General features: G+C 41.5%; 1 protein-coding gene across 2 annotated transcripts; it reads left to right on the top strand.

Moving 5' to 3' along the window:
* Positions 1-27: 27 nt before the first annotated feature.
* GGACT (gamma-glutamylamine cyclotransferase) lies at positions 28-27,893 on the top strand. 2 transcript variants are annotated; one of them, XM_084288177.1, is made up of 3 exons: positions 28-83; positions 26,203-26,258; positions 26,700-27,893. In XM_084288177.1, the coding sequence occupies exons 2-3, from the start codon at positions 26,237-26,239 to the stop codon at positions 27,161-27,163; spliced, it is 486 nt and encodes a 161-aa protein (XP_084144303.1). In that variant the 5' UTR covers positions 28-83; positions 26,203-26,236; the 3' UTR covers positions 27,164-27,893. The 2 variants fall into 2 exon arrangements, with proteins under 2 accessions (XP_084144303.1, XP_084144304.1); XM_084288178.1 differs by lacking the exon at positions 26,203-26,258 and having other exon boundaries at positions 45-83.

Here is a 27,893-nt window from a genome sequence, read left to right as displayed (position 1 = left end):
CCGGGACCGGCCGCGGGCCGCCCACACGGGACGCGGCCGCGGGCGGAAGCGGAGGCGCCGTGAGGCGAGGGCAGCGCTGGCGGGTGGGTGCCGCGCGGCAAGGCGGGGGGGGGGGGCGCGTGACGCGGCCGTTAGCGGCCGTTGCCCCGCGCCCGCAGCAGCCAATCAGCGGGCGGGGCGGGGAGGGGAGGGGAGGGCGGTTGGGCCGTTGGGCGGGCGCTGAGGGAGGCTGCGGCGCTCGGCTCCCCGGCGAGACCTTGTGAGGTTTAGGGGAGAGTTTTGGCCGAAAAACCATGTCTGAATGTGAGGGAGAAGCAAAAGAAAGCCGCTTAGGTGTGGAAGATGAAGAGAAGCTACCAATCTCCTCACAAGTTAACGCTTTAGAGCGTTAATTGCTTTGCCTGCATTGTGTGGACTGCATATATCTTTCTTTTTTTTTTTTTTAAATCTTGGCTAACCTCCTGAGTATTTCATTTCACTGAACTTAATTTCTCATCCTTCCCTGCATCCCTTTCCATTTTAGAGAGTTGTAAACCTTCTGCTTCTGACTTCAGGTTTATTTAGCTGTGTCTGTGTTAACTTCAGGCAATTAACTTCCTCGTTTTTGGCTTTAGGGTTTCTAATTTTCTAGTGCTGTAACTTTCGCTGTCCTTTGAGAATACGAAGGCAGCAACTTGTATAGAGCTTAACTTGCAGAGACGCAAGTAGGAATATCAATCCGTACAACCCGTTTTCGTGTCAGGCCACGTGAAGAGTGGACCTGTCTTTTTATGCTTTCTAGGTTAGAGTTTAAGCACTCAGTCAATCTGCAGAAGCAATTTCCTGACAATTAAAATTGTTCACAGCGTGACATAGGCTTCAGGTTTAGCATATCTGAATGGGCTTATTTCAACTTTCTTTTCCCCTCCCCTTAAGAAATGCCTTAAGAACCTAGACTGCCTTTAAACCCTATGATATGTATCCTCAGCCAGCACTGATCTCCTCTTTCCCTGTATGTGAGGTCCAAGTTATGTTAAAATGAATGTGTCTTGTTAGCCAAGCGTATTACAGCATTCTGTTGCCATCCATAAGTAAAATTAAGCAGAACGAATACCTCAAAAGCTGAACTGTCAAGGGTGCTTACGTGTTAAAGAAATTAACTTCCAATACCTTGCTTATGTCTGAGAACCCGCATGCTATTGCCAATGAATATTAAGAAGTTCATTTCTGTGGTACAAGAACTTCATTTTGCTTGGATTCTTGTTGCCTGTTCATTCCTTGCTTTCCAAGTTACTGTGATGTTCTCCGTCAAGTTTGCAAACAAGTTTCTTTGATTCTGTTCAAGAGGTTAAGGCTACGGGAATATCGAACAAAGCTTTGCTCGATTGCAGAAGAGAATGTGTCACATCGATACGTGTCATGTTGTTTGATCCTTACAGTTTTTCTTTCAGTGCCTTCTTTACGTGTGTGGTCAGATTCAGGGTAGAAATGTTGCTCTGAATACTTGGTTTCCTGCAGTATCTGCTTTTTATCCTTCATAAGGGATCATCGCTTCAGTTCATGGTTTCCTTAGCTGATTTCCAACTTGGAAGGCTAGGTGCCTCCGGAGAGTACAGAGCACAAACCAGGTCTGTTTTTGCACCAGACATCCTGCTGTCTCTCCCACCCACTGTTTTGCTGAACGCAGCCTCTTCGCTGGAAAAGTGGTGTCTGGCGTTGGCATTAGTCCTGCTCTGAGCAGGAGGCTGGGCTTGGTGACCTTCAAAGCTTCCTTCCAACCAACCTTCCTCTGATCCTGCCTATATGTTTTCGTGACTCCCATGATAGTTAGTAACCTGTCTGTTTCAAAAGATTTTATTTCTCAAAGGGACTTGCATCTGACTGCTGTTGTAACCCTATTTTTCCCTCTTCTGCTGTTTATATGGTTGTGTTTGTTGTTCTTAGGGAACTTCAGGGAAGCAAGAGGTTAGGTGACTGCCTGATTTCTGTCTTAAGTTTGTGAGTGTAGGTACAAGTACAAAGGTGCAGTCAGGAGGGTGTACTGGAGTGAAATATGGGAATAATAAATTTATTATGATATTATTATGATATTGTATTATATATATTGTGGCATTCACCTTCTGGTACTAGCTCTGGTTCGCTTTTGCTCACTGATGGATTATCCAAAATATTTGTCTGTGTAACCATAAACAGCATTATAGCAAAAATATACCTGATTTCATTGTAGTTTGAATGTCATCACTTTTTTTGGAGCAATGTACTTTTTTTTTTTTTTTCCTTCTAACCTGTGTCCTGTTTTATGTTTCTCATGTTGTAGAAGAATATGCTCCTTGGGCTTAAATCTGGTCAAATATTTTCATAATTCTTGCTGTAGGTAGAATTCAGTCTGAAGCTTGCATGATGCTTTCAGTGACATGAACTGCTTGAGCAGAGAACGCTTGCCATGATAAGATGCATTTTTTATACGAACAGATTCTACCTTTTCTGCATCTTGTAGAGTATATTTTTCTCGTGCTTCTGACAAAGAGGGTGAGTATTAGAAAGATAATTAAATAGGGGCCAGAGTGAATGTATGAATGTGATGTTACTGAGTTTGCAGATATAATACCTTCATTCTCTCTCTTTCTCTCTGTCTCTTGTGTGCTTAATAGCTTTTTTTCCTTCAGGAGCAGAACGATTAAAGCAGTAGTAAATTACTGTCCTTAAATCAAGTCTGTAGCTATTTAGAATTCTCTGTTCTTTTTCACTACAAAAGTTTAATTACGTTTTATGGACCATGTCAAAAATGGCTCTCTTTTCCCCAATTCTGAGCACCAGGTAATGCTAAAGAAGGACAGACTTTACCGAGGCAATATAACGTTCTATTGATTTACCATTACGGTGTTTTTCAAGAATGCCTTTTACATTAAGATTTTGGTCATTTTCATTTCTTTTCTGAGTTTGTCAGCTATTTGCTTTTAACATCTCAAGAAAAGCATGCCAAATATCATTGTCACTTCTGATTTCTCTGTCTCACTCTCTCTGGAATTACCTGCACAACAGCTTTTTTCCTGCAGCGTTTTGTCTGTAATTGCTGGTGACCTTTACTAACAGCTGAAGGTACCCATGTATTACTGCCTTTCTGACAGCAGTTCTTGCCCACGTGGAATCGTATTTTCTCATCCCTTCCCTAAAGCATTGCCTTTCCCACTGTTACCTGTGTGCTTCCAGTCTAACTAGAGGGGACATCATGCCGTGTGCACCACCCTTCAGCTGTGGGAGGCTTTCTGCATTAGCACAGTGTTGCAATTCTAAATATGTGTGTCATCAATTAATAGCAGAGTAATTGCAAGTCACTCTGTCATCTTTCCCTCCACTCGTCTTGTTTGGTCTTACAAGAACCCCACGACTTTTTGTCATAGTATAAATAAAGCTGAAAGGGACCTCAAGAGTCTCTAGTCCAGCCTCCTGTTCGAAGCAGGGTCCCCAGTGTGAGCATGCCAGGCTGTTCAGGGCTTCATCTGATGTGTCTTGAAAACCTGCAGGGATGGAGGCTGCACAACCTCCCTGGGCAGCTTGCTGCAATGCTTGTCAGTCTTCTTCATGAAATCCCTTTCCTTGAATCACGTCAGGGCCTGTCTTGTGCCAGTCTATGCCTGTTGTTCCTCAAACCCACTGTAACCTCCTCAAAGGTGTGGGAAGGCTGCTGCTAGGTCATCCTGGAGCCGCCTCTTTTCCAAGAGATGAACACGCCCAGTTTCCTGAGCCTCTTTACAAGGCAGTGCTCACCCCCCGCCTGTCTTGGTGGCTCTCCCCTGAACTCACAGCAGTTTATCAGTACCTTCCTTGTGCTGGGGGGCACAGAGCAGATGCAGTACGGCAGATGTGGTCTAGTCAGTGTCAAGTAAAGGGAGAAAATCACTTTTGCTTGCTGCCTTTCATGCTTCTGTAGTCCAGCAAGGTGTATTCATGAGTTAAAAGGCAGGGAAGATAAGATACCATCACTGGCACGCCAGAGGAAGCATGGATCCCAGCCAGCATCACCCGGGCTGACACACTGCACTTCCAGCCAAGCTCTGGCTCTCCAGCGAGTCAGGAGTTTGGATTTACTGGTAGTAAGGAAGGAGACATCGATGTTCACTTCTCACCACCTTTAAAACCCTCACCGCATGTATTTTCCATGAGTCTCAAGAATGCCTGTTGGCATTATGGTACTTTCTGGTAACACTATCAAGGGCAGTTCGAATAGTGTTTTGGCATGATATAAAAGCCATCTCCTTTCTACCAAACATTTGCTTCTGAGCTAGCCTCAGTCTTCCATGATTCCTCTCTTGGATCTCTCTATACCCTGGGTATCTGGCTGTAGCTCCACTGTGGCCATCTGCATCACAGGGACTACTTCTCTAAATATCTAGTAAAATACATCACTTGTTACATTTTGCCTTCTGGTAGGCAGACCAGTTTGTACAGCACTTGAATTATATACACAGGATTTATTGTTTCTGCTGACAATTCTGGTAAGAATTGTATACTTATATCTCACCAGCACTTCCTCCTTCAGAATGGATCGTGGCAGTGTATAGAGAGTATGTTACTACTTCTGATTTGCAAGGTGGTTTCAATCTGATCAGGTTTTGCCTCCCCCGCTTCAGGAGCTGAAACATTTTTAGTGTAGGCTTAATTTGATGTGCTGAGACTACTCCTGCTGAATCTGCAGCTTTCCTAATAGTGTTTTAAAAAAATAAAAATAAAAGTAGAGTATGTATATACATGTAAGTCTCTGCAGAATTGGAATATGAATCCAAATCCATAATAAAACTATCTTGACATTACCAACATTAATATTTATCCATATATGGATACCATATATGTTCTTTTATATTTTTTTTTCCATAAATAACATCGTTTGGTTTTACTGGGTCCTATGGGATTCAAAACAGTGCCTTTCTTAGGTTCTGCAGCCCACAGTTCTTGTATTACACAGTGCTGCTAGAAGGCTGGTATTTTCAAGCACGTAGGTTGAACAGCTCAGCCATTGCCATTCGGTTTTGGAAGAGCACTCACTTTGTGATTGCGTCCTTCATGATGTCTGCTGGTGACAACAGTTTAGGTTTATTTTAAACTGTTTTAAAGGATGGAACTCGTTTTTAGTTATTTTTTTCCTCATGTATATTTCTGGATGTTAACATATAGAATATGTAGAAGCATGAAGCAAAAGCTGGTTTTAATTGAACTTGGGGTTTCAGTGTACCAGAAACTCCAAAGCTTGACAATGCAATATAGAAGCAAATTATTCAGGAGAGCTTCAGCATCAAACCATTCCTACGGGCACTATAAAGTGAGATTTATTTACCCAGCCTTAATTATCTACTACTTCAGGTGCAAGACTTGCATTTGAAATGTGAGTTTCATTTGTAGCTGATGGTGATGTAAAGAGACGTGAGCTGAATCCCTCAACTCTTAAAGCCTAAGTGACCAGCATAGATTCCTGACTTTAGAGTATTAAATGCAATGAATACTGCTCTCTGGTTCATAAGAACTTCTCAACACCATTCTAAGTTGTTTTAAACCGAACCCAAGGTTGTTTAATTGCATATGTGGATACTGAAATTTAGTGTTAAAATCAGGGTGTGATCATGATCGTGTCTTGTCCACAGTGAGATATTATTTTCTTTCACTCTCAGATTTCAAGATACAGCCCAAAAAATGGATTCTATCCACTCTGACTTCTGTAGTAGGAGTTTTGTTGTTGCTTGGATCTCAGAATTGTGTGAATTTCTCTAGAAATCAAAGGTAACAGGTTATATTATTTCCCATCAGGAGAAGTACAGCCCACATATATAGTAATTGGACTGAAAGCTAGCATGAAAGTAGAAATAAACCAATTTTGTTCAAAACATTGCTGAGAAAAATAATATTGGAAGTGAGATTATAAGTAGTAAGTGAGAAATAAGGGTCTTGTTTCGTTTCTGTGTTGGAAGAATGGTGGCTGTGGTGGCTTTGAATGACATTTAGATGTGCTGACAAGTGTTTCGTGTTAGTCGTGATATGAGACTAAGGCCATGCCAGAATTTCATTAGATAATAGCTTCATTAGAAGAAATTACGGGTTACTTTAATTTATAAGGAAATGGCAGATAGGCCAAAGTACATAAAGGGCCCTGGTTCAAGTTGTAATTCTCTTGTCCTTAATTCCTTTTTAATTCTTTAACTATTTTTGTCTTTTTAAATCTAATATAACTAACTGCATGACCTGCAATTCACTGTGGGTGCTGTAATAGGACATTTCAGATTCTGGTAGCACATAGCGTGCTTTGAGCTCTAAGGCAAGTGTTTAAGGCTGCTAATGGTTGGTCTAGCGGCTTTGTTGTGATTCCTAAACAAGAATTTATGAAGTCAATTGGTATCACAAGAACACAAGTTTGCAAATTCAAGTGGTTTGCAAGTCTAGAAGTGTGACTGGATGATGTTGACCAGTAAAGAACCTGATTCTGTCAACATCTTTACAGGTTTGCAGTGAAGTGATATTTATTTTACAGGATATTGGCTCCTTCATTAGGACCGCTATAATTTTAGCTTTTAAGACACGATGTAATTGCCCTCCTCTCTACTACCTCTTTTTTTGGTGATGACATTCTGCTGGCCTCCAGCTTTTGCTTCTTTTCCTGTGCTAAATGGGTTATGGAGCTATGCACTGGCAATAGTATGTTGAATGAGTGCAAGAATATGCTCTCTTGTTTAGATTTATCCAACCCAGGAACAAGAAGTTGTTGCGTAGTGAGGCAGCAGGTTCTTGGCAGTGTTACCATCTGGAAGAAACAGGAATCTCGTGGTGGTCGTGAAAAGCTCATGGAAAAGGAAAAGGGATGTAAGGAGACTTGAGAAAGGTCTAAATAGTGTAAGCATCCATAGTAATAACTTGCAGATGAAATTATTGTGGTGCTGGGTGTTTGTCACAGAGATTGGATCTATGTTGGGAATAGGATTTGAGTTCAGATTGGAATCAGTACTGGAACGATTGGGTGGGAAAACTGAAGGCGACTGACAGATTTAAGCAATAGCACTTGGGCACGACACATCATTGGATGAGATGATTATCAGAGGAAACAAAAGAAATGACTTACCATGGTTGTCAGCTGAGATGTGATGAGCTGAGATGATCTTGGACTCCTAGATAGCAGTAGGAGAAGGTTATAGGTATAAGGTTTCTTTATTCCCCTGACTGCATGCCTGAGCAGGTCATAGTGCCAGCACAAGGGGGAGAACACGGATATGAGTCTCCTTTTTTTAGTGTCAGCACAATCTTGGCCTTGAGTTATTCTTCAAACAACAAACTTATTTGGGGCAAAAGAAAGACTCTAAAGAGAATGTGACAACTCTACAGAGAGTTAGCAAAGTGAAGTGAAAAGAGATTTCCACCCAGAGATTACTAGGTGGAAAACAGAATCTTGCAGTTAATGTCTGCATTTATATACGTTCAAGAGTGTATATCAATTTCTATTGATTTTCTTTGAGGCAGTATTTACTGGAGCCAACAAAATTGAGATTTTCTGTAGAATGAGCAAGTAAGGATCCGAGCTCAGTGTTGCATAATATTTCTGCCGAAAGGGGATGGAGTGTGGCAACATGTACTTTGAAAGCAGAGCTTTAAAAATACATCACCTTGCACTGTGCTGTTGTCTACAGCACTGCTCTGTGTCGTGCTGCACGTGAGGTGTGGAGATAATGTTCAGTAAATATTATGTTTGGATGTGGGAATAGGAGAATAAGTAAATTAAATTTAGATGGCATTGCACAGAGCTAAGTCTGCACTGTATTAGGAAAATGTATAAATACCTGAGAAGCTATACGAATGAGAGAAATGTTTTGACACAATTTATGGAGTGGAGCCCCAGGCTTAATTTTGCCTTAGCTGAAAATTACGTAGGGAATAAATCCCAGCAGGACATTTATCATACACATACACGTTTCACACATCAAACCACCAACCTGCTCCAAGGCTGCAGTGCTTGCTGTGATGTAGTTCAAATACACCAGCTAGGAAAACTTTCAGAATATGAATCCAGCCACTGGCCAAATCTTTCTGAAGCTCATTTCAGACATGAAAAATAACATAAAGTTATAAGCTTATGAACTTCGGCCAGCTGGGAAGAGTGTCTTTGGGGAAGGTGATATGAAGGACTCAAAAAGAAAGGAATCTTTTGACTTCTGTGAACTCTGTGAGTAACGAGACTTGTTCTCTTAATCATTGTCTTTAACAGGAGTGCAATTCAAGAGAGACTGAGCATAAAAGAAGGGCAGTTAAGGAACAGTTAAGAGATTAAAATATACTTTAAGTTAATGATTTATTTCTTTTGATTAAACTCTCCTAGGGCACTGGACTATATTCTGTGTTTGTAGTTCCAGACATAATGAAGTTCTTAGTAATGTGATTATTTAAAGTTAGGTAAAGCTTCAGAAAACCTGCTTAACAGAAACAAAACATCTTGGAGAAGAAAAATAGGTGCAGCAAAAAGACAGAAAAGGTTTTTGGTGTTTTCCCATCTTTCTAGTATGGGGCTTCATCATGAGATACGCTTGCTGGCTGTTTTTTCCTCTCCCTTTTGTTCTTGTTTACATATACCTTTACTTATCGTGTTGAAATATCAAGAAATTTAGGTCAAAATATATCTGAATCCATCTGCTCATCTAGTCTGTTATTTTACTGCTAGGAGACACTATATCTTTTAAGTAAGTATGCTTAATGACAATTTACTACATTAATGGGTGGCACCAAGTATCTTTAATGTTGTACCTGATTAATTTCTACACAAGTTCTTTTTCCAATTTCTCTGTATCAAAACAATGACTTAATCTCTTTAATTTGTCCAACTGTAGTCTATATTGTCTTACATGTAACTTTGGTTTCAGCATTTTTGTATGTGAAAACCCAATTAGGATCTATCATTTAGCTGCCTTTATCAAAAGCCATATTATCATCACAGTCACAATGAATATAAGAAATATTTATTCAACAGTTCATCATCATTCAGCTTTGAATATTGCTAGCTATCACAGAATGCCAAAAGGTATTATCGTTATATTTTTGATGTAAGAACTTTAAATTCACTTTTTTTTTTTGTCTGTCATATGATTTAGAGCATAAAGTTTGTGACTGGCCTTTAAATTTTGTGTTCATCAGTTATGTTTTAATTTTAAATTTGTCTTTTTGTGGCTGACCTTCAATATTGATGCAACCTAATTGTAAACAGGGTTCTTCAGAGTGGTGCAGCAGACAATATGACCTGGTAGATCTGATATCAGAAGAGAGGAGCAGATGATATTGCCTTCAGGATAATTTGCCTTTCATGACTCTGCCAGATCAGGTGATTTGGTCTCGCATTGAACAGGTCAAACAAAAAATAATATCTTGGGCTAATTTTCAAGGCTGTATATGGGGAGGATTGTTTCTTTGACATTCCTTCCATCCTGCTCTACATCTCTCCGTTAGCCCACCGAGAACACCAGCCCAACCACGTTTTATCACCTGGCTTTTTGTTCTAGGTAGTAGTGATGCTTTAGGAGTGTGTTTAGGAAAAAGTGATGGGAAATATTTTCAGTGACAGTGGAGCAGACAGTCTTAAGATTATTTCTGATAAGAGATCAAATCATTAAACTTCTCAGTAATCTTGTAGTTTTGTGATCTGTAAAAACTCAGCAGTGTGCTAATAGCAGCATGCACAATTACTATTTGCTTCAGTATCTCTTCTTGGATCCCAGCTTCTGATTATTTCTGTGTTGTGGGCAGAGCTGCTGCTGATGTAATTTGTGTAGCACAATATAATTGCTTACTTAATTTTCTTTCTAAGAAATGTGTTAGCGTTTTTTTTTTTGTTTTGTTTTGTTTTGTTTGGTGAAGACCTGTGGCCTGAGTCTGTACTACAACCGTATGCATGTGTAACAAGTTACCTGTGAATCTCCAGTAATTTCAGTCAGGTCACGTGTGCAGAAAACAGTCCATGGAAATAAATGCATGTGCAAAATGTTCTTGGGCGTCTAGAAGACTAACATCAGCAGTTGCCCCATTGACAGCTTGGAGAAAGCCTGCAGGAGGGTATAGATTTTCAGTTAATTTCTTCAGTTAATCAGTATCGGTGATTTACCTCACCACTTACTTGCTAACAATAGAGCAAATAAAACATTTTGCCTATGAGCCAAATATTGTTTATATTTTTAAAATCTCTAATAGCAGTTATTTCAGAACTTCTTGCGATTAAAATCTCCTATCTGTGAGCTGAGAGCAGTAGTGTTTGAGAAGAAAAGTACATAAAATTAAGAGGTTTGAGTTTAGATGCAAATTTATAACAGCTTTTATGCTCAGTATGCAAAATGGGATGGCTGTCATGCAGGCTCTGAAGGATGAAAGTCTGTGTTGCTTTTTACTAGAGGAGCAGAAGCCTCCAGCAGGGAATGGCAGTAGTGAACTTTGCAGCTGTTCCAGCTGTGGTGGTGGAGTCCTGGGTCCTTTACTTTGCCTTCTGTCAGTGCTTTATCAGGCCAGAGGTGGGTAACTGTGCCAGAGGTACACATGATCCAACCAAGAGCAGCTTCAGGATTAAGAACAGTCTTTCTGTGCACCATCTCCTAGAAAGCAGAAAAATTAGATTTGTGCCCTCTACTTGGAGAGCTCTAACCTGTGTCTCCTTGGAATATTTGATCTTGCTGTTACTTGGCCTTTTGAAGCTGCATCAAAGCACAGAAGGCAGGATCCGTGGGGTCAAAAAGCATTCGATGTAGAACTTCGGGATTATATCTGCGAGTATATTTGGTAGGAGATATGTGGAATGGGTGGGAAGCCAACGTTTTGTTCTCTCTTTTCAAAGCTATTGCTATTTGGAAAAAAACTCCAAGTAATTGCATAGTGTACTGTCTCTAAACAGGTTAAGAGCAGGATGTAGAAATCTCTTCTTGAGGTGGCAGTAGATGGGATCTAATGACTGGACCACAGAATTAAGCTCTTTCTGTTCTTCTGTGTTCTCCATAAACCTAGTGTTCCTTTCCATGCATAGCATATGAATTAATCTGCTGTTTATCTTTACTCTTTTAAAGGAGAGCTAAGAGATTGCCTAATCCATTTCCTTGGCAAAAGGCAAGTTTAGCAGTAATACTGTTGTTTCTGACAGAGATTTGACTAACCTGCTGGATAGTTGATAGCTCTCCTGGATGGTCTAGGCTCTTCTTAAGCACTGTGCTTACCAGGAGGTAGATTAGTTCTAGTGTCTCTATTTGGAATTTAAGCTCGCTGGCTCTTCAGTAAAAGTGGATGTGAAACAAAGCTTTCTGCCTTTTCTCTTACGGCATGCTTTGATACAATTAAAGGCATGACCTATTTGCTCTAAAATAAATGATCACAGTACAGTGTTCCCTGCTGCCGCCGCCTCATGATTTCTTGGCCTATGATTGTCCTCTCTCTTCTTTCTGTCCAATTGATCCCATTCTTAAAAACGGTGGTGCCCAAAGCTGCACGTACTACTCTGTGACCGGGTCAGAGTTGGAGTTTCTATTCATGTACCTTCCTAATGATACACTTGTTTGTATATAAACATTAGGGTATTTTTTTCCAAGAGTACCACGTTGTTGACTCATGCTGAGTTCATGATCATTATAACTGCCAAATCTCTTAATACGGAGCTGCTGTTAAGCTAATATTTCCCCCCAGATTTTGTTTACGCAGTTGAGTATTCCTGGCTAATCTTAGAACTCGGCACTGACCTTACTTGAATTGCTGCTGCAGAGGCTTGTGAGGCACAAGATTAGCTTTGTGCATTGTGGCATCACTTGCATTTTTCATGTCAGTCAGTATTTTCATTACTAGTATTTCCCTGCTACTTGAATGAGTGTAACAAATTTTGTGCTTATTTCTAACCTACGTGCCAACAGTTCTTGTTAAATGATGTTTTTTTCTGGCTTGCTTATGAGAATATCTTGAGTAACAGCGCCAAAAGTTCTACAAAGGTCAAAATAAAAAAACTACCATAGAAGAAGACAGATTGGTTTTCAGCATCCATGCATCGTACCACCTGTGGAAGAAGGAAACTAACTTGTGTATATTCTAAATATTCATTTTTATTACTGGAAGGTCTACATCCCTTCTTTCTTCCACAGAAATTCATGTTGGAAATAGTGGGTGGCTCCATCCACATGCTGTCTCCTAGGTCTGTCTTGGCAGCCTTTTTCCTATCAGCTTGTATGGTCACCAAATGCTTGCATGTTTGGAAGAAAAGAGCTCCCAAAGACCTGATTGTTAAATTATTTTGCTCTTTTCAAAAGGGGTAAGGAGTTGTAAAACAATTGGCACTGGTTTGTTTCACAGAAAGCTTTATCTCTCTTTCTCTCTCTCTTTTTTTCCCTTTCTGAAATGCTGAAGAAGCTGGAGAAGAAGCAGAGTTATTATATGAAATAAGTCATGCGTGTAAAACTTGTCTAACTCCATTAGTCCACCAGACCTAGGTAGTCTCTTTTAAAAATTATTTGTTTATGTTAACATCTGTTAATTGGGAGAAAAGCTCTTTTTTATTAATGATTCAGCATTCCTCTTCTCAGGGTTCAGCTTTTTTTCTGCTTTCCATGAATTTTTTTCCATCAGCATTTTGATTTGGAGATACTGTTCTCTTTTGATCCTGGTTTACTTAGGCTTGAATTGCTTGATTGCAGCATTCAAGGTTGTGTTGCTTTCTTTTTCTTCTTTGATGACTCAGCTGTCAAGTACTTGTCAGTTGAAAAGTAGCAAATGCCTCACTGGAGCACAAGGATCTCCTCCAAACGTTGTCTGCAGATCCTAGATAGGTGTTCACCTGAAAATTATTCCTCTGTCAGTGTTAACCTTTCTGTACCAGCGTTTAAAATCCACAGTGGCAGGACTAACACCTGAATACCCACACCCATAGAAGTTCCTGTAAACTCAGTGAGAAAAAATATGGACAGACAATGCGAGTTCTGGAAAGTTTGTTGTAGAAAACTTATAATTAGCGGAAGGAAAGTGCCAGTTTTAATGTGTTTTTCAAAGTGAATTTGAAATATCTTGACCACATCTTGTGCAGTATTTCAATTTTCTGATAAAGAATTTTCTTCTGAAATAGAATCAAAATGTTCCGAAGGCTCTGAAGTATTCCATTCATTTGTTGTAATACAGTAATTTCGATCTTTGTATAACAAGCTTATGACTCTTCTGAAAGTTCAGGATTCCTTTTTTATTGGAAAAGCTGTATTTAAAAAAAAACGTAGCACAACTTTAATCGTGTATCAGTTGATCAAAATGCCAGCCATAATTCCGCTTGGGTTTTGAAATAAGCATCAAAAGCTGAAAAAGCTTTAATTCTCTATGCCCATTATCTGACGTTTAGAGCGAATAAATGCATCTACTTTCATATTAAAATAATGAAGTATGGGGTTACTAATTGTGACTGTCTAGGCATCTTCCATGAATTTGTCATGTCTTTTATTGGTTCTGTCTTGCTGATAAAGTGGGGAGGAGGAGGGATTAAGATTAATTACATCTTCTCCGAGATTAATTTTTTTTTATTTAGTATCTTGGAGAACCAGGGAGCTCCAAACAGTAACACGCCTCTCTCTGTCTATTCTTAGTGAAACCATCATGATAACTGATTAATACAGCTGTCCTAGGCTGGATAGAAAAGTAGTGATTAGCCCATACAAAAATTGCTTGCGATTAACTAACTTCTGGTTTAGAAGAAATGACCACTTAAAGCCTTTTTGTAAAATAGGTGTGGGATTTGGCTTGCTCAGAATATGGGAATACAGAAGAATTTTTGCTTTGCTTCAGGTCTTTCTTTACCTTGACTAAGGGACAAAGGCTTTTAGAGACCTTGAGTTCATTTTTTAAATGACCCATTATGGTCAGTTAACTGATAATGTCTCATTTAGCCACTAAAACCATCTATGTGCATCATTTCCCTTGATTTCTATGGTTCCACTCTTATTTGAAGTATTCCTGCCTTAAAATCAAAGCGCACACAACTGCAGAGCATTGTAGAAATATACGGCGTTATTCTGGTGACACCAGGTGTTGAAAGTAAAAAATGTAATGCATTATGTATTCAGAAGCATGCCTGCGTTAATTGATGGTTATCTGGAAGTAAACAGTCAAGTAGGGAAGCGCTGTCATTTCGCAGTGCTTCGAGTGATCTGTTTTAAAAGAAACGTTCACGTGTTGAAAATCAGAAGCAATGTGTTATTACTCGTCTTTTTAAGCCATATCAAAAAGACAACGTGAAATTCTTGTATGATTTCTCTTCTTCCTGTGTCTTAGGTAATGCGCTGTTTTGTGATTTGCAGTGCGATCCAGTATAACTCTAGTTAATTAGATTATTTATTTTTCATAATTAGCATCACTAAGTGATTATTTGCTTAACACAGAAGTAAAATTAATTGAGATTTCCAAAGGTCCCTAGATGCCTGCTGTCAAATCTGGGATAGATTTGTTCAGAATAATACCGTTACTATGCTTGAGGATTTTAAGCTGCCATAGATTGCTGTGCTACATGATATTCAGCAGGGCAGTGGCATTGGGAAGACAGAGACTGACTTGTTCAAGAACAGAAATAGAATTCCTTACTGTCAAGTTGGCCTAAGCAGTTGCTTAAGAATAATTGGTATCTTTTCAGCAGTGTAGGGATAATGCTTAACTTTAAATTTTTTCAATTAACTGTAACTGAAGTCAAAAAATATGATACTTGCTTAATCTGTAAAATCAGCTTTCCATTGTGAAATATATTAGATCTGGAAGTGAATGAGTGTTCACCCAGAACTACTTCTTGAAGCTCCCAGACCTAGGTCTAAGTAGGCTGCTACTTAGACCTCCTGGGCCAAGACCTTTCAGGGGAAGCCATCCATTTTTAAAAGTGTGGTGCTGAATTCTTCGTGGTATTTAGTGGAGGTTCATTTGTTTAGTCATAAAATGAAAACCTGTTCCTTGGATCAAGCATCAATAGCCTTCACAGCTCAAGTTTTCTAAGAAAAGTTGTTAGAACGTAGTCTTGCTGGAGATGAGCTTCTGATGGAGACGGGTGGGTAAATGGCAAATTTTATGGCTGTGGGAGAAGCTTTTAAGAAATGTGTTCGGCTCTGTTTTATTTTATGAATGAAGAAAATGATCAAAGCTCAGGTTTATAAAGTGGGTTGAAGGCATACAGGAATGATGATGTTGGTGCATTTGTAGTCGGAGGAAAGAATGGCTTTCTGCAAAAGCATATGAAGGAGCCGGAATGGCTTTTGGGAGCACCAAGCCATCTCATCTACCTGTAAAGTGGGGCAGAAAATGCAAAGCTGCCCCCCTTGGCTTCAAATGAAATGCATATGTAGAGACACATTTTTGGTCTGATTTTAAATGGTGCAAGTATCTTGTCTGTTTATAAATTTGATATTTATGATAGACTTTCCGGTGTAATGTAGGGCAAGGTACCTTCACAGTGTCACAGAAGCAGTTGCCTGTTTTTTTTTCTGTGAATCAGCTGCCAGATTCAGTGAATCAACTGAACCTCTCTTACTGATTAAGTTTCTGCAGAATCTGAGAGTTTCATTCAAAACTTTAGAAAAGATTAGTTTTTGTATTAAGCCTTTTTAAAAAAAATCTCCTCTAGTGAATGTCTATTTTGCCTAATAATCCACTGTGGCAAAGCTCTAATGGAGGTGGCAATGATGGGGAAAATCAACAGATGACTTTCCTTTATTAAAAAAAAATATAGGTTTTCTCTTCTTTATGTACATGCATAAATTGTCTGATGTATGTGTAGATTATACCTGGATAAGGGCCTTGCATAACACAGACTACAACATGAATAAATTCAGCCAAACAAACCTGTCTATAATGATCCATGCTGTATGGATCATCATTGGTGTCACCTTTGTGACCACATGGCTATGCTCCGTTCTGCAGGATTGACATTTCCTAGAAGTTCCTTACATGCTGTCCACAGCATCACTTGTACATGGCGTTCAACTGAGTGACTTGTATTCTGATCTGAGCTGACCTGAGAACAGCCTGGCATCTCTGTGTCTCAGGTGAGACTTCATCACGTTATTGCTATCACGTGAGATGAAGTTGGCTCTTGGAATCTGAGAGGTGATCAGAAACTGAGGTCAGATGGGTTGCCTCACAGGTTGGTGAAGGCATCACCAGAAGCAAATCCAGAAAGTTTCTGACCCCATGGCATGCAGAAACTCTTCACTCAGAAGCATAAAGTCGTAGGACCTGCCTTTCCTATCTTGCTCACCCTATTCACTGACACTGCAATTGGAAAAAGTAAAGCATGAGGAAGTGAATTGGTGGCTACTGGGACCTATCTGGAAAGGTGAGATCCCAATACAGCAGAGAATAAAGCAATAATTATCAATTATTGTCTCATTTCCAAAGCAAAGCATGGAAAAGGACAAACAGGGTTTCCATTATCACTTCTGTCTCAGGTTCCACTGCACAGGCAGTGGATACTAATTTGGCAGGTACCCTTTTCAGGCTGAAATCTGTGCAATTCCCTTTGGTCTGCTCTGTTGACTACTAATGTAGCCAGTTTTGCTGTGCTTATTACTAATTATTTTGTCCCATATCTGAGGCATGCAAGGAGGCTGTTGTGAGAAATTAAAGCTCGTCTGAGGATATGCTACTTTATACTGGAGGCTTAAAACACTTTTGCTTGGGATCTGCTCCAGTCCACAGCTGGCTACATCTTAAGCCCTTGCCTGAGGCATTCAGCACTTGCTCCAGCCTGTTATACTGTGATATTTACTTGTCTGCCCTCCATGCCTCTTTCCCCAACACTAAGTCTAGATCTGATGGAGAGATGTAGTCAGGCACTCTCTGAGATATTTGAATGCCTTAAGGTATGAGTTTTTTTTCCAATACATGCCTAAAGTAACTTTGAAGACTTATGTCCCTAGAATGTTTTTTTTTTAAACACCCCTACCCACACTAAAAAAAAAAAAAAAAAAAAAAAAAATGCTTTTTCAGCTACTTTGTGCTGTCATTGCAGATGAAAAACATGTGGTTTGGACAAGTACGATCCTTCTCAAAATTACTTGGTGCTGGAAAATATGAAACACACTTTCAGCGCGTGGGACCGAACAGTCATTAAATGCAGACATCTGCAACTGCAGAAAAAGAAGTAATAAACGCTTGCTGTAAGATAACTCGCACAACTGTATGAAGAATGCATGTATGAAGAGCAACAGTCTGCATTTGCAAGCCAAAGCCATTTCAGCCCTTTTTATTTTTAACCCTGATAACAAAGTAATAAAATTGAATGATTGAGGAAACAAGTAACTTTCCAGTCTTTGCATTTATGCCTTTTACTGGTGTTTCTGAGTGTGGATGAGGTCTCTTGCTTGCAGTTTTCTAAACAAGATTTTGCCAATACCTTTGTGGTGCCTCCTGTGTTTCTCTGAAATACTTCTTTTGTTTGTCCTGCCCTCTTTACAACAGTGTCATGTTGGTAGCTTGCTCAGGTGTCTGTTGTAGCTGATGGAGATGCTGCCTGTGCTGGTGCAGCTATTTCTGCCCAACATCAGTGTGTTTATTCGTGTGAGAAGAGGAAAATCTCTGATGAAAGGGAATGTCTGGAAAATGACCATGTGAATTTCTGAGGACTGCAAAACATACGTGATTTTACTCGAGTATTTTCTCTCAGTCTACAGCTTGACTTTGTTCTTTAGCCATTGTGCAACTGACCAAAGTACAGTGTCTTGCTTCGTTGCTTGCAACTGCTGAGTCCCCACTTTATATCAGAAGTTCTTGTCAGTGCTTCTTAAGCTTGTTTTTCTGCACTTTGTATCATTTAAAGCCACCTTACTTCGATTATGCACTTCATTGGACATCTAATATGTCTATGGCATGACCCACTCCTCCTCAGGATGCATCATGCATGGATCTGATAGGCACACAACTGCTTGCTGCAGCAGGGCCACTAACAAATAAAATAGCATCAGTTCCCAAGGAATATGACCAGTAGTTTGTCTGTGCTGATTACTTCTATTTTAATGTAGGCCGCTGTAATCTTCCCTTAAGAAACTCCTTATTCATATACAACTCTTCCCTATGGCTTGCTCCGGAGCTATTTTCATTGCATATTAAATTAAATATTTTGTTGTACTCCAGGCCCATTGTGTTAGCCTTGCCTAAGGAGGAAGCAGGTTGTTTTAATGACGTTAGTCTGGCTTTTTTTACTTTCAAAACCACGTTGAATATTATTCGCCTTCTCATTTACTTCCACTACTTGGTTCTGTCCTCCTTCCTTCATCAAGTTAGTAACTGGAATTCCTTCTCAAAGGTCACTGAAAAGAGGCTGCACAGCATGTATAAAACTGCTTTCATCTGTATAAATATTTTATTTGTAAATAATTCTGTCTCGTATACACGTCTATATAATTCAGATGAATATTATATATTGTTTTCTATTACAGCTAGAACTCTGGTTTAAGATGCCTTTGGTTAAGGCTTCTTTCCAGGGATCCTGGATGTTGCCAAGAAGACCTACAGTTAGAATAAATTCTACATGCCATAGTAAAACTAAAATAGCGTTGCTTTTTCTTTTTGCAATTGCAAAGATATATCTCAGTAGGAACACCATGTCAGGTAATTATTTCCATCAGTATTTCTTGTGAGCCTCTTGTGGTTCCAGGAGAAGATTTAAGAACTTCTATAGCTGGTTTTGCTGATTCTCCAGTAAATACAGACCTGTGTTAAATTTTGCATCAGACTGCAAAACTTATTTCTGCATCAAGAGACCACATCAGTCCTTACCGGAAAGTCAAGGTTTCATTCAACACATCCTTACAGGACACAAATTGGTAATTTCTTGTCTTCTTGCTTGTCTTTGATTCTACCAGCAAGGATATTTTAGGTTCTGGTCACTACATCTTCTGGATCTGAAAGCAGTTGCTCCAATGCCTTGCTATGAGCCATTTCAGGCTTTTTGGATGCCCCCAGAATATATATTTGTTTCTTCCATGTAGCAGATAGCAGACCAATAAATGTATTTGCTTTTAGATAAAGATGCTTTCGCAGTTGATGAAGAAAGAGACAAGGTATGTTTCAGATTTCACTGCAAGATTTTGCAAGTGCTTCTTAGAGAACAAAAAATCAAGATCAGGAAAGTTGAAATAACTCATTGGTTTTCTTTTCATGATGATCTGTGACTTTTTATCTTTTTTTATTGTAAACTTAGTACTAGTTTCTAAACAGAAGTGATATACCTCAGTGGGACTGAAGTAATTACAGACATCTGCTCATGGTTCTCTGTAGTTTCCATGTGGGGATCTGTTTTGTTTTGTTTTGCCTTTTAGTGTACTAGAAAATGATGGAAAAGATTTATTACTAAGATAGGGATTAGCTCTTTATTTTTGACTTGAAAAAGGCCTTTTTATTAAATAAAACTACCTGATATGCATACCTTATCAAAGAAAGGCTTGCATATTTAATTAATTAGGCAAGTAAAATAATGGCAGTTAGTGAATTAATCTGATTTGCTTCATTTCCAATATCTCATGTGTTAAATATTACGCTTCTCCACAAATCTGATTCATGGACTGAAAGGAATGAAGCCTCCCTTCTCTCTTAAAAAACAGAACAACATTCATAACCTATTTCTTAGCCTTAAAAAACTTGACCTGAATAAATTAAATAAAGTGAAGGGAAAATATTTCTGTATATCACAGAAGGAGGATCTGCTGAATATTTTTTTTTCCTCATTTTCCAATGTCTGTACAGTGACTGTCTCCAGATCAGTGGTCTGACTTGCTTCAGAGCTTTATTAGCCAGCCAGTAATTTTACAATTCCACTTTATTAATATCATAATCCTCCAGCTTTCCACGTGTGCGTGCTCAGTAACCTCATCTGTGCTCCTCCAAATGTCAAGAAGGGCTTCTCCTTCTTCTGCTGCGAGTTAGTGGCACGCATACGCTCATGTTGATACATTTTCATTTATATCGTCTGTGTGCCTATACCATGTTATCCACAACCCTTCTGCATGACCCTGCTTCAGAACAAGCATGCTTGGCCATCACCCCACGCTGTCCGTACCCTTCCTGGCTGAGTTTTTAAAATAGTGTCTGCATTTAACTCTGGTGATTCCTCCAGTACAGCTGGTTTTAATCTTTCTCTCTCTTCTTTTGTGGGCCACTGGTATTTTCCAAGAAAAGCACGGTTCTCTATAGAAATTTTATGTACATACATAAATGCTATAAAAGCGTATGAATTACCTTTCCTTGGCCCTTAAAAGTCACCCATCATTTCCCAAGGAATCATAGCCAGAAAAAAAGCAGCCTGTTGGGGTTTCCTTAAGTTTCGTTTCTACCAAGTTAGTTGGTTTGTGTTTCAGTAACTGGCCTACACTGGTACATGTAGGTGCTTTCCAGGATAAAAAAACAAGCTGAGTACTACGTGCCCCTACTCCTCCAGCTGCCAGGCCAGGACCTCTTGCCCTCATCAGTCTCATCATGAGGCCTGAGGTGGCACCACCTGGATGCTAGCAGAAGTCACTGCGTGCCACCTGGGCAGCTGGAGGCTCTCAGCATCCTTCCCACAGGGCCAACAGGAAGGCATGCAAGGGCCTCCAGAGCAGCCGGCTCCTGCTGCAGGAGGCCACGGCTGCTGAATGCTGCGTGAAAGCCTCCTTTCCAAGTCAAGCCACATCCCTGAGGGACGAGGGGAAGGAAATCTCCAAAGAGCAGATTTGGCTGTGCCGTGACCAGCCGGGCATCTCTCTGCTCCTTACAAAGCATTATTGTGCAGTGGCTTCCCCATCCCGTTCCAGCACCGCTTTGTGGCAAGGCACCTTGCGATCTAGCACAGACCTGATCTTTTCCCCCTTCCATTTTTCTCTCCCTCCATCTTTTCAGCACAGAAAAATATGTTCCCATGCTTAGGTACTCAGAGTGTTTGCTGCGTTTCGCAGGCTGAGATGCTCTTCCCGATCCAAAACAACTAACTGAACATTCTGGGCATTGGCATGTAAATCAGTGTGCTGACCTCGCTGGGAAAACCCGTCCCAGCTTCAGACTGTATTCTGAGCCTCAGGATGTCGGCGGTTTGAATCAAGGCGGTATGCCCTGCATGTCAATGACAGAAACCACTTCAAATTCACTGTGGTGTTTGAAACTGTACAGGGAGCACAGCTAGCATAATAGGGCTGTGCTATCAGAAATTGTTCTCTACTTTTTTTTTTTCCCATAATGGTGATCTGGTGTTTAAAGTAAATGTTCTTTTTATTTCCTCTGTCTCCTTTTGAATAGATATAACAGCTTAAGCCTCCGTGTTAGGGGGGTGGTTTGACACCAATGGGTAGGTAAGCACCACCATGCCACTCTCTCGCTCCCCCTCCTCAACAGAACAGGGGGAGAAAAATACGCTGGAAATGCTGGGACGTCTTGTATGCACCACGACAGTCACTGCCTCTGGGTTGGAAAGCTTCTGGGCCACCAGTCTGTAACCCAAGCACTGTCTTTGTGTCCTGTTCTTAGCTCTTGATGAGGAATCTGCTGTCAACCACTATCACATGTGGGATACGTGGCTCGTTTTTGTTGTGACTTGTTGTGGTCATTCTTATGTCCCATGTTTTTATAGAGAGCTGTTTGTTTGTATACGTGGAAGACAAATGGTCCCTTCTGTAAAACCTTTACTTCTATTTGTAGGTGATATGCAGGAGCCCTGATAGCTCCTCTTCAAGCTTAACAACTTCCACTTGTTTGATCTGTGTCCCAAAATAACAGCTGTGGACTCCTTTTCTCTGTGCTCTGCCCTGAGCTCAGTTTAACTACTTCTACAGTCCACAAGTGTATGAGTTGTGGTGTCAAAAACTTGATACAATAAGCTGTTAGAGGCTTATACATGTATAATGATAATATTATTACTTAATAATAATGCTGTGACAAAACAGTCAATAATACTGATCTAGTATCATGGGTGTGCAACTATTTCTTTTTTGCCAACACAGTTTGTCCACATCCGTTGACTTTCCGTTGTCTTCATGCTCCTTTTCTCATCCTCCTTACGTGCTTCCAGTCCCCTCCTGTCTCTGCACTTTAACATTTAGCAGATTAAATGGTCTAAAAATGCATCCGGCGTGTTTCTGCAGTGTGTCCCGGCATCGTTTTGTGTGTGGTGGCTTTAGCCAATTGCCTTTTGGAGCCCTCTTTAGCAGCTCCTAACTTTTACTTTGGGAATGAAGCTCTTCCAGTAACAGTAAATATATATATAATGAGGTTTCTCTATGAAATAGAGCTGAAAGTGACTGGAAACGGTTTCAAACAGATGAAAAGCAAACGTTTGCCCTGGTGCCGAGTCAGCGCGAGGAATTAGAGCAGCGGTGTGATTGATGCCTGTCAGGAGGGAGGGCTTCCGTGCTCTGGCTCCCAGTGCCAAACATCAGGATACCCAAGCTTAAGTGTGGGCGTATTTGTTGGTTTGGGGATATAAGCTGTCCGAGGGTGAAAGGAAAAATCTCGGTGAAGTGCCGTCCCAGGTAGTGCCCGGTAGTGTCCAACGTGGCATTGGTTACCATAATACCGTTGTTTGTTTTCACAAAGCAGCACCTCAGAGTTTCTGAGCGAGCGACTGCTGCGAGGAGACCGTAACCTCTGGATTTCAAAGGAGCCATCGTTTCGCTGCTGCCTCTGTGGTTAATGTAAGAAAGGTGTCTTGCCATAAACTTTTCCGAGGCATTCAGCAAGGTTGGAAAGGGGTCGGCCCGGGCAGGAAGCCCTTGTCTGTGCTATAAAGAAAATAGCAAGTAACAAAATGAAAGCATCAAAGGACCAACAGGATGCAGTCCCATGAGTCCTCTCTGGCATGTTAGTCCTGCTTGAAAGTTAGCATTGAGTGAAGAGTGACCTTAAAACTCGCTTCATTCAAACAGACTGGGCTCAAGTTTAAAGTTCAAGGCGTTTTGTTTTTTCACCTGTTTCCTACAGTTTTAAGAAACTTCTGAAGAATTAATGTGTAACTATATCTGGTCACTGAGCCAGCGCTAAGCATTTTTCTCAAGGGAAAATAATGTTACTGTATGGAGGGCGAGAAATGGATACTTTCTGAGCTGCAAGGAAAAGCCTCAGCAAAACAAAACCCGAACCCACCGCTACCGCAATCACAAAGGGCCCAGGAGCCAGCCTGATGCACGGAGTGCTGCTCACTTCATTTTTGGAAGAAGCTGGTAGGACCCCATCATCATCCGAGTCACAGAGGTTGTGCCACCCCTGCTTTTATCTGAACCCAGCAGCACCTTCTGCCTTCTCCATCCTAAAGCTGTTACTTCATTTTCTGATCTTTGCCTCTCACCCAGCGAAGGGAGCAGCAACGGAGCCCACGAGCGGGTCGGCCGGTTGCCTTTTTCCTAGCTGGAGGAGGCGACACGGATCTCATTCGCGTTCCCCCACATCATTAAATTTTAATGATCCCAGCATGAATATTGCATGAAAGTACTTTCTGAATGGGTTTGTTTTGCCCTGGCAGCTAATACTCAGCGTAAAGTCTGATTTTTATTTCCTTTTTTTTTTTTTTCCCCTCTAAGGTAGCTCAGTAGAGGGATGAAGTGTCAAACCGGATTAAGTGAGAAAAGGCAACTTTTCATTGGCACTGTAGGTTATCCGTTGAAGCGATGCCGTCTGGAGCTCTTTTCAGCTGCTCAGTGGAAGTCTGTGAAATGACCCTCAAATAAAATTCTGCTCTTTACTCTCCTTGCCACAAGGTGGCCAAAAATGGTTTGAAAGCACAGATATGAGTGCTGGGAATTATGCTGGTGCCTGGAGCAGCCTGCCCAGAACTCAGTACGCAGCGTGCGGGAGATTGAATTTATTACACAGAAAATTATATCAATTTTATTTATCAGGAGCTGCGTTCAGAAAATGTTTCTACCAACTCTTCATTTCACTCACTTCCAAGCTCGGGCTCAGTTTTGTTTTTTAAACTAAACAAAAAGTCAGTGTGATCAGCTTATCCCAAGCAGATGACAGGAAGATCCGTGACCGTGAAGGGGCAAGTGAAGTTCAGCTGCCAGCCTTCTCCAGAAGCCACAACGGTGGAAGTGCTGTGAATTTGAGGCTCGGAAGGCACCAAGTCTGCACGGACTGGGACTGAGACTTCCAGTCCCTACTCAGTCTCCGTTTATCCTGCCTGGTGAATTCATTTGCTTAAATGTTGGCACAGGAACACGTACCCAAACCTGGGCTAGTGAGTTTTGTTGTTGCTGCTGTTGAGTTTTGTGGGACCAGCACTTTTTTTCATGCCAGGTGCATTCCTGTAAATCCCTCTGAAGGGAACGTTTCCAAGCAGCCGGACGCTGCGCAGTCAGAAACGTGCGCTTCATTTTCGCCAGTTTCAGGAGTTGTCTCACTTTTCCCCGAAAACTTTTCGGAAGTTTATCTTGAGATATACAGTAGGGAGAGATCTTTAGTTTAATGGAAATGAAGCATATCTTTTCCCTACAGATGCACCACTCGGCATTGAGCTTTTTATGTGTGTTTTACATTCAGCTTTTTATTTTTTAAGTTATTAACTCTGACAAGTAACCTCTTGGTTGTGAACAATTTAATTCACAACTCATTTTTCTGATTCAAAGTGAACACGAGTGCCCTAATCCCCTAATGGGAATTAATTGCATGTTTCAGTGCTTAACTCTGATCCTTTCTCAATCCCCACTGGGACAAGTTTCTTCCTGAAAGATCTGTGTTTGTTATTCAAAACACAATCTGAAAGGTAATGATTTTTCTTATAGAAGGGAGTCAGACCAACTGAATATTAATGTCCTTTTTATTGTGAGGGAATGAGCTGCATCCAAAAAAACTCATTTATGTCATCAAGGATAAATTACCCTGAAGTATATCTGATAAAATACAGGGGAGGAGAAGTGGTGTAGTCCTTTTCCTGAATTGAAAGCTGTTTGCCAGTAAATAAAGGCACACATCACTTTTACTGAAAAACTGTATTCTGTTAGAGAAAAACTGTTCATTCACCAAGGGAGGAATTGCTTTGCTACTGGTTAAGAGGCTTGCTTATTTTAAATGACACTCCCCCAGGCCAGTACCATACCATTTTTGATAGCCTAACTATCTAGCAATTTATTAAAGTAAGACTAAATAGCTGAAAACACATTAATTTTCTTCTTTCAGTTGGTTTTTTTTTTTTTTATTTATTTATTTTCGAACTCTGAATGTTGTTTAATAACAAATGGAGCTGCATGTGCTCCTCTGGTGGGCAATGGGTGGCTGCCCTGGTGGGTGATGCTGAGGCAGGCTCTGAGCAGGTACTGACTGAGGGCAAATTCGGGAAAAACTTCATTTGCCCTGCAGAAAGAAAGGAGAATGAACAGGGCAGAGTGTGAAAAATAGATGAGGACCTATGAAAGTATGATTATTTTTTTCCTGTCTTTCAGGAAGGCCAGTCTTCTACCCAATTTAAACCAGTTTTGAGTGTTTTATGCTGCTAGGTAAATTTTGAACAAAATTGTTCAGGGGCTGTTTTCAAGAGATGGCTGGCACGTGTGCAAAACAGCGGCTACAGGCCAAGGTGGCTTGAAAGACCTGAAAAGGACTTGGGGCTGTGTCTGACCTGGCCTTTCTGCCAGCAGCCATCATTTAGTTTTGGTAGCACTGAAATACGGGATCCCCCCTCACCCACAAGATAGGTGAGGGCACTTGTGCCGACACCATCCCCTGGCCTGGCCTCGTCAAGTCAGCCTGTGAGGTTTGTCAGCTAGGAGTCATTCAAAGCCCTGAGGAGAAATTGGTGTTTGTTCCTCCCGTCCCCTGGATGGGCGAGACAAGTGTGTCCTTGTGCTTGTGACAGCAGCTTGGCAGCCCAGCCTGGCTCTGGGGGTGACCCCGGCGGCCTCCCCAGCTCGCGCTGGGCAATGCTGGTGTCTGGCGGCCTTATTCACCTCAGCCAGCGGCGGGACCGCAGGCCCGGGGCTGTGGGAGCCCTCAGTGTGTCCCCAAAAGGCCTCACCAGCAGGCTGAGCTCAACCTGCTCCCCTGCCAGGCCACCTGGTTGGGTAGCACAGGTTTCTCAGGCCTGGTGTTCAAGGCTTTGCGTTCCCCTCCACAGCCAGCAGCTGCTTTTCCTCCCTGACAAGCAGGGGGGAAATCACCCCATGGCTTCACCCCTGCAAGTTTTAACAGGTGGGATTGACCACAGCTACTTTACCTTAAATGCAGCAGAGCGATATAGTAAGGTGTTTGAACCTTTTTTGTTTTGCTTTGTTTTAGGGTGTGCTAACTGGAGCTTGTTCCCATCGCTGGGATGGCTCCCTGGGTGCCTTTAGGTATGTTACTGAGCGTGGCACCGTCCCCACTGCATGCAGCATGGCTCCAATATAATCACGAGAGAGGGAGGGAGGAAAAAAAAAGAAAAAAAAAAAAAAAGAAAAAAAAAAAGGCTTGAAGCTTTTACTCTGTCTCAGCACTGTGTTGGCTGCTGTCGTGGCATCCTTGGAGAAACAATGGGATGCCATTTGATTACAGCAAAGAACTGCAAGAGGGACGTCCCCCTGCTGTCTGTCTTTCTACAGTGTTTGACTGAAAAGTTTAAGGACCAATTTGAATTTTTAGCACGATTTTTTTAAATGAGATCAATTTTGCATGTGCCCAAACAGCCTCGCACGTACACCCCATCTCGGCGTGCATGCATTCCTTTGGTCCGTGCTGCACTTTCAGCTGGCCACGTGTATAACATCCACCTTTTTGTCTTTCTGCTGCTTTTTCAGGTACGATGGCTCGTGTCTTCGTGTATGGCACGCTTAAGAAGGGCCAGCCCAACTACAAGCACATGATAAACACCGCCAAGGGGATAGCGAAATACCAAGGAAGGGGCCGCACCGTGGAGAAGTACCCTCTGGTGATCGCAGGGAAATACAACATCCCTTTCATGCTGAACATCCCGGGCACGGGGCACCACGTGGCCGGGGAGATTTACACCGTGGACGACCAGATGCTGCAGTTCCTCGACGAATTCGAAGGCTGCCCAGACATGTACCAGCGCACGACGATGAGAATCGAGGTGGTGGAGTGGGAAGGGAAAAGCAGCGCGGCCGGGAGCAGCGTGATGGAGTGCTTTGTGTACAGCACGACCACCTACCAGCCCGAGTGGGTCCAGCTGCCCTACCATGACAATTACGATTCCTCCGGGACTCACGGCCTCTCCTACGTGCTGCGCGAGAGCAGGGATTAAGCCAGCGCAGCCCCGCCGAAGGCTCAGTAGCGCGGTAGCACCTTCCAGGAAACCCGTAATGCCCTTGTATTAAAACCCGAGATCTCTTGTAACCTCCCAAACCTGGGCACGTTGGCTCTAGCGTGTCGTAGGCCTGGAGGCTGGCACGCAGCCCCGGCTAGGCACAGCCTGCTGCCCCCACTAACACAGCCTAACTGGTTTCGCATGACGCCTGAACCACGCGTATCTGTCTGCGCGCACCCCTCTGGGGGTTTGGGTTTTATCCTCCACCACCCCCAGCCTCGCCTCAAGTACGGGGCTGAGGTGAGTGAAAGGCAGATGAGCACACTAATTTCTTCTTACCAGAATTGATAAATTTATCAAGTGTGTTCTCCAAGGCGGGCGGCGAAATAATGATGCTGTTGCACTAATAGCTACAACTGATTTTTAAAAATTGTATCTGCAAACAAAGTAAAACACACCTCGCATTTAATATTGCTTTGTGTGTGGTAGGCTACTGAATGTAAACAAACTGGGCAAACAAACGTGTCTTGGGGGAAGAAATGACCATACCGATAGCCTGCACTTCAAGGAAAACCTGAAATTGCTGTAGAAATAGAGGGGAGAGAATTTAACAATGACTATTCCTACTCTGTGATGCAATGTTTTTCTGAACTGGAGATGATTATTTTTAAAACGTGTTTAGTTTTATGAGAAGAGATATTAAAGAAATATTAAATATTAAAGAGAA

Source organism: Netta rufina, assembly GCF_964035555.1.
Source record: "Netta rufina genome assembly, chromosome: 1".
Lineage (NCBI taxonomy): Eukaryota > Metazoa > Chordata > Aves > Anseriformes > Anatidae > Netta > Netta rufina.
This window is presented reverse-complemented; position numbering and strand designations above follow the sequence as displayed.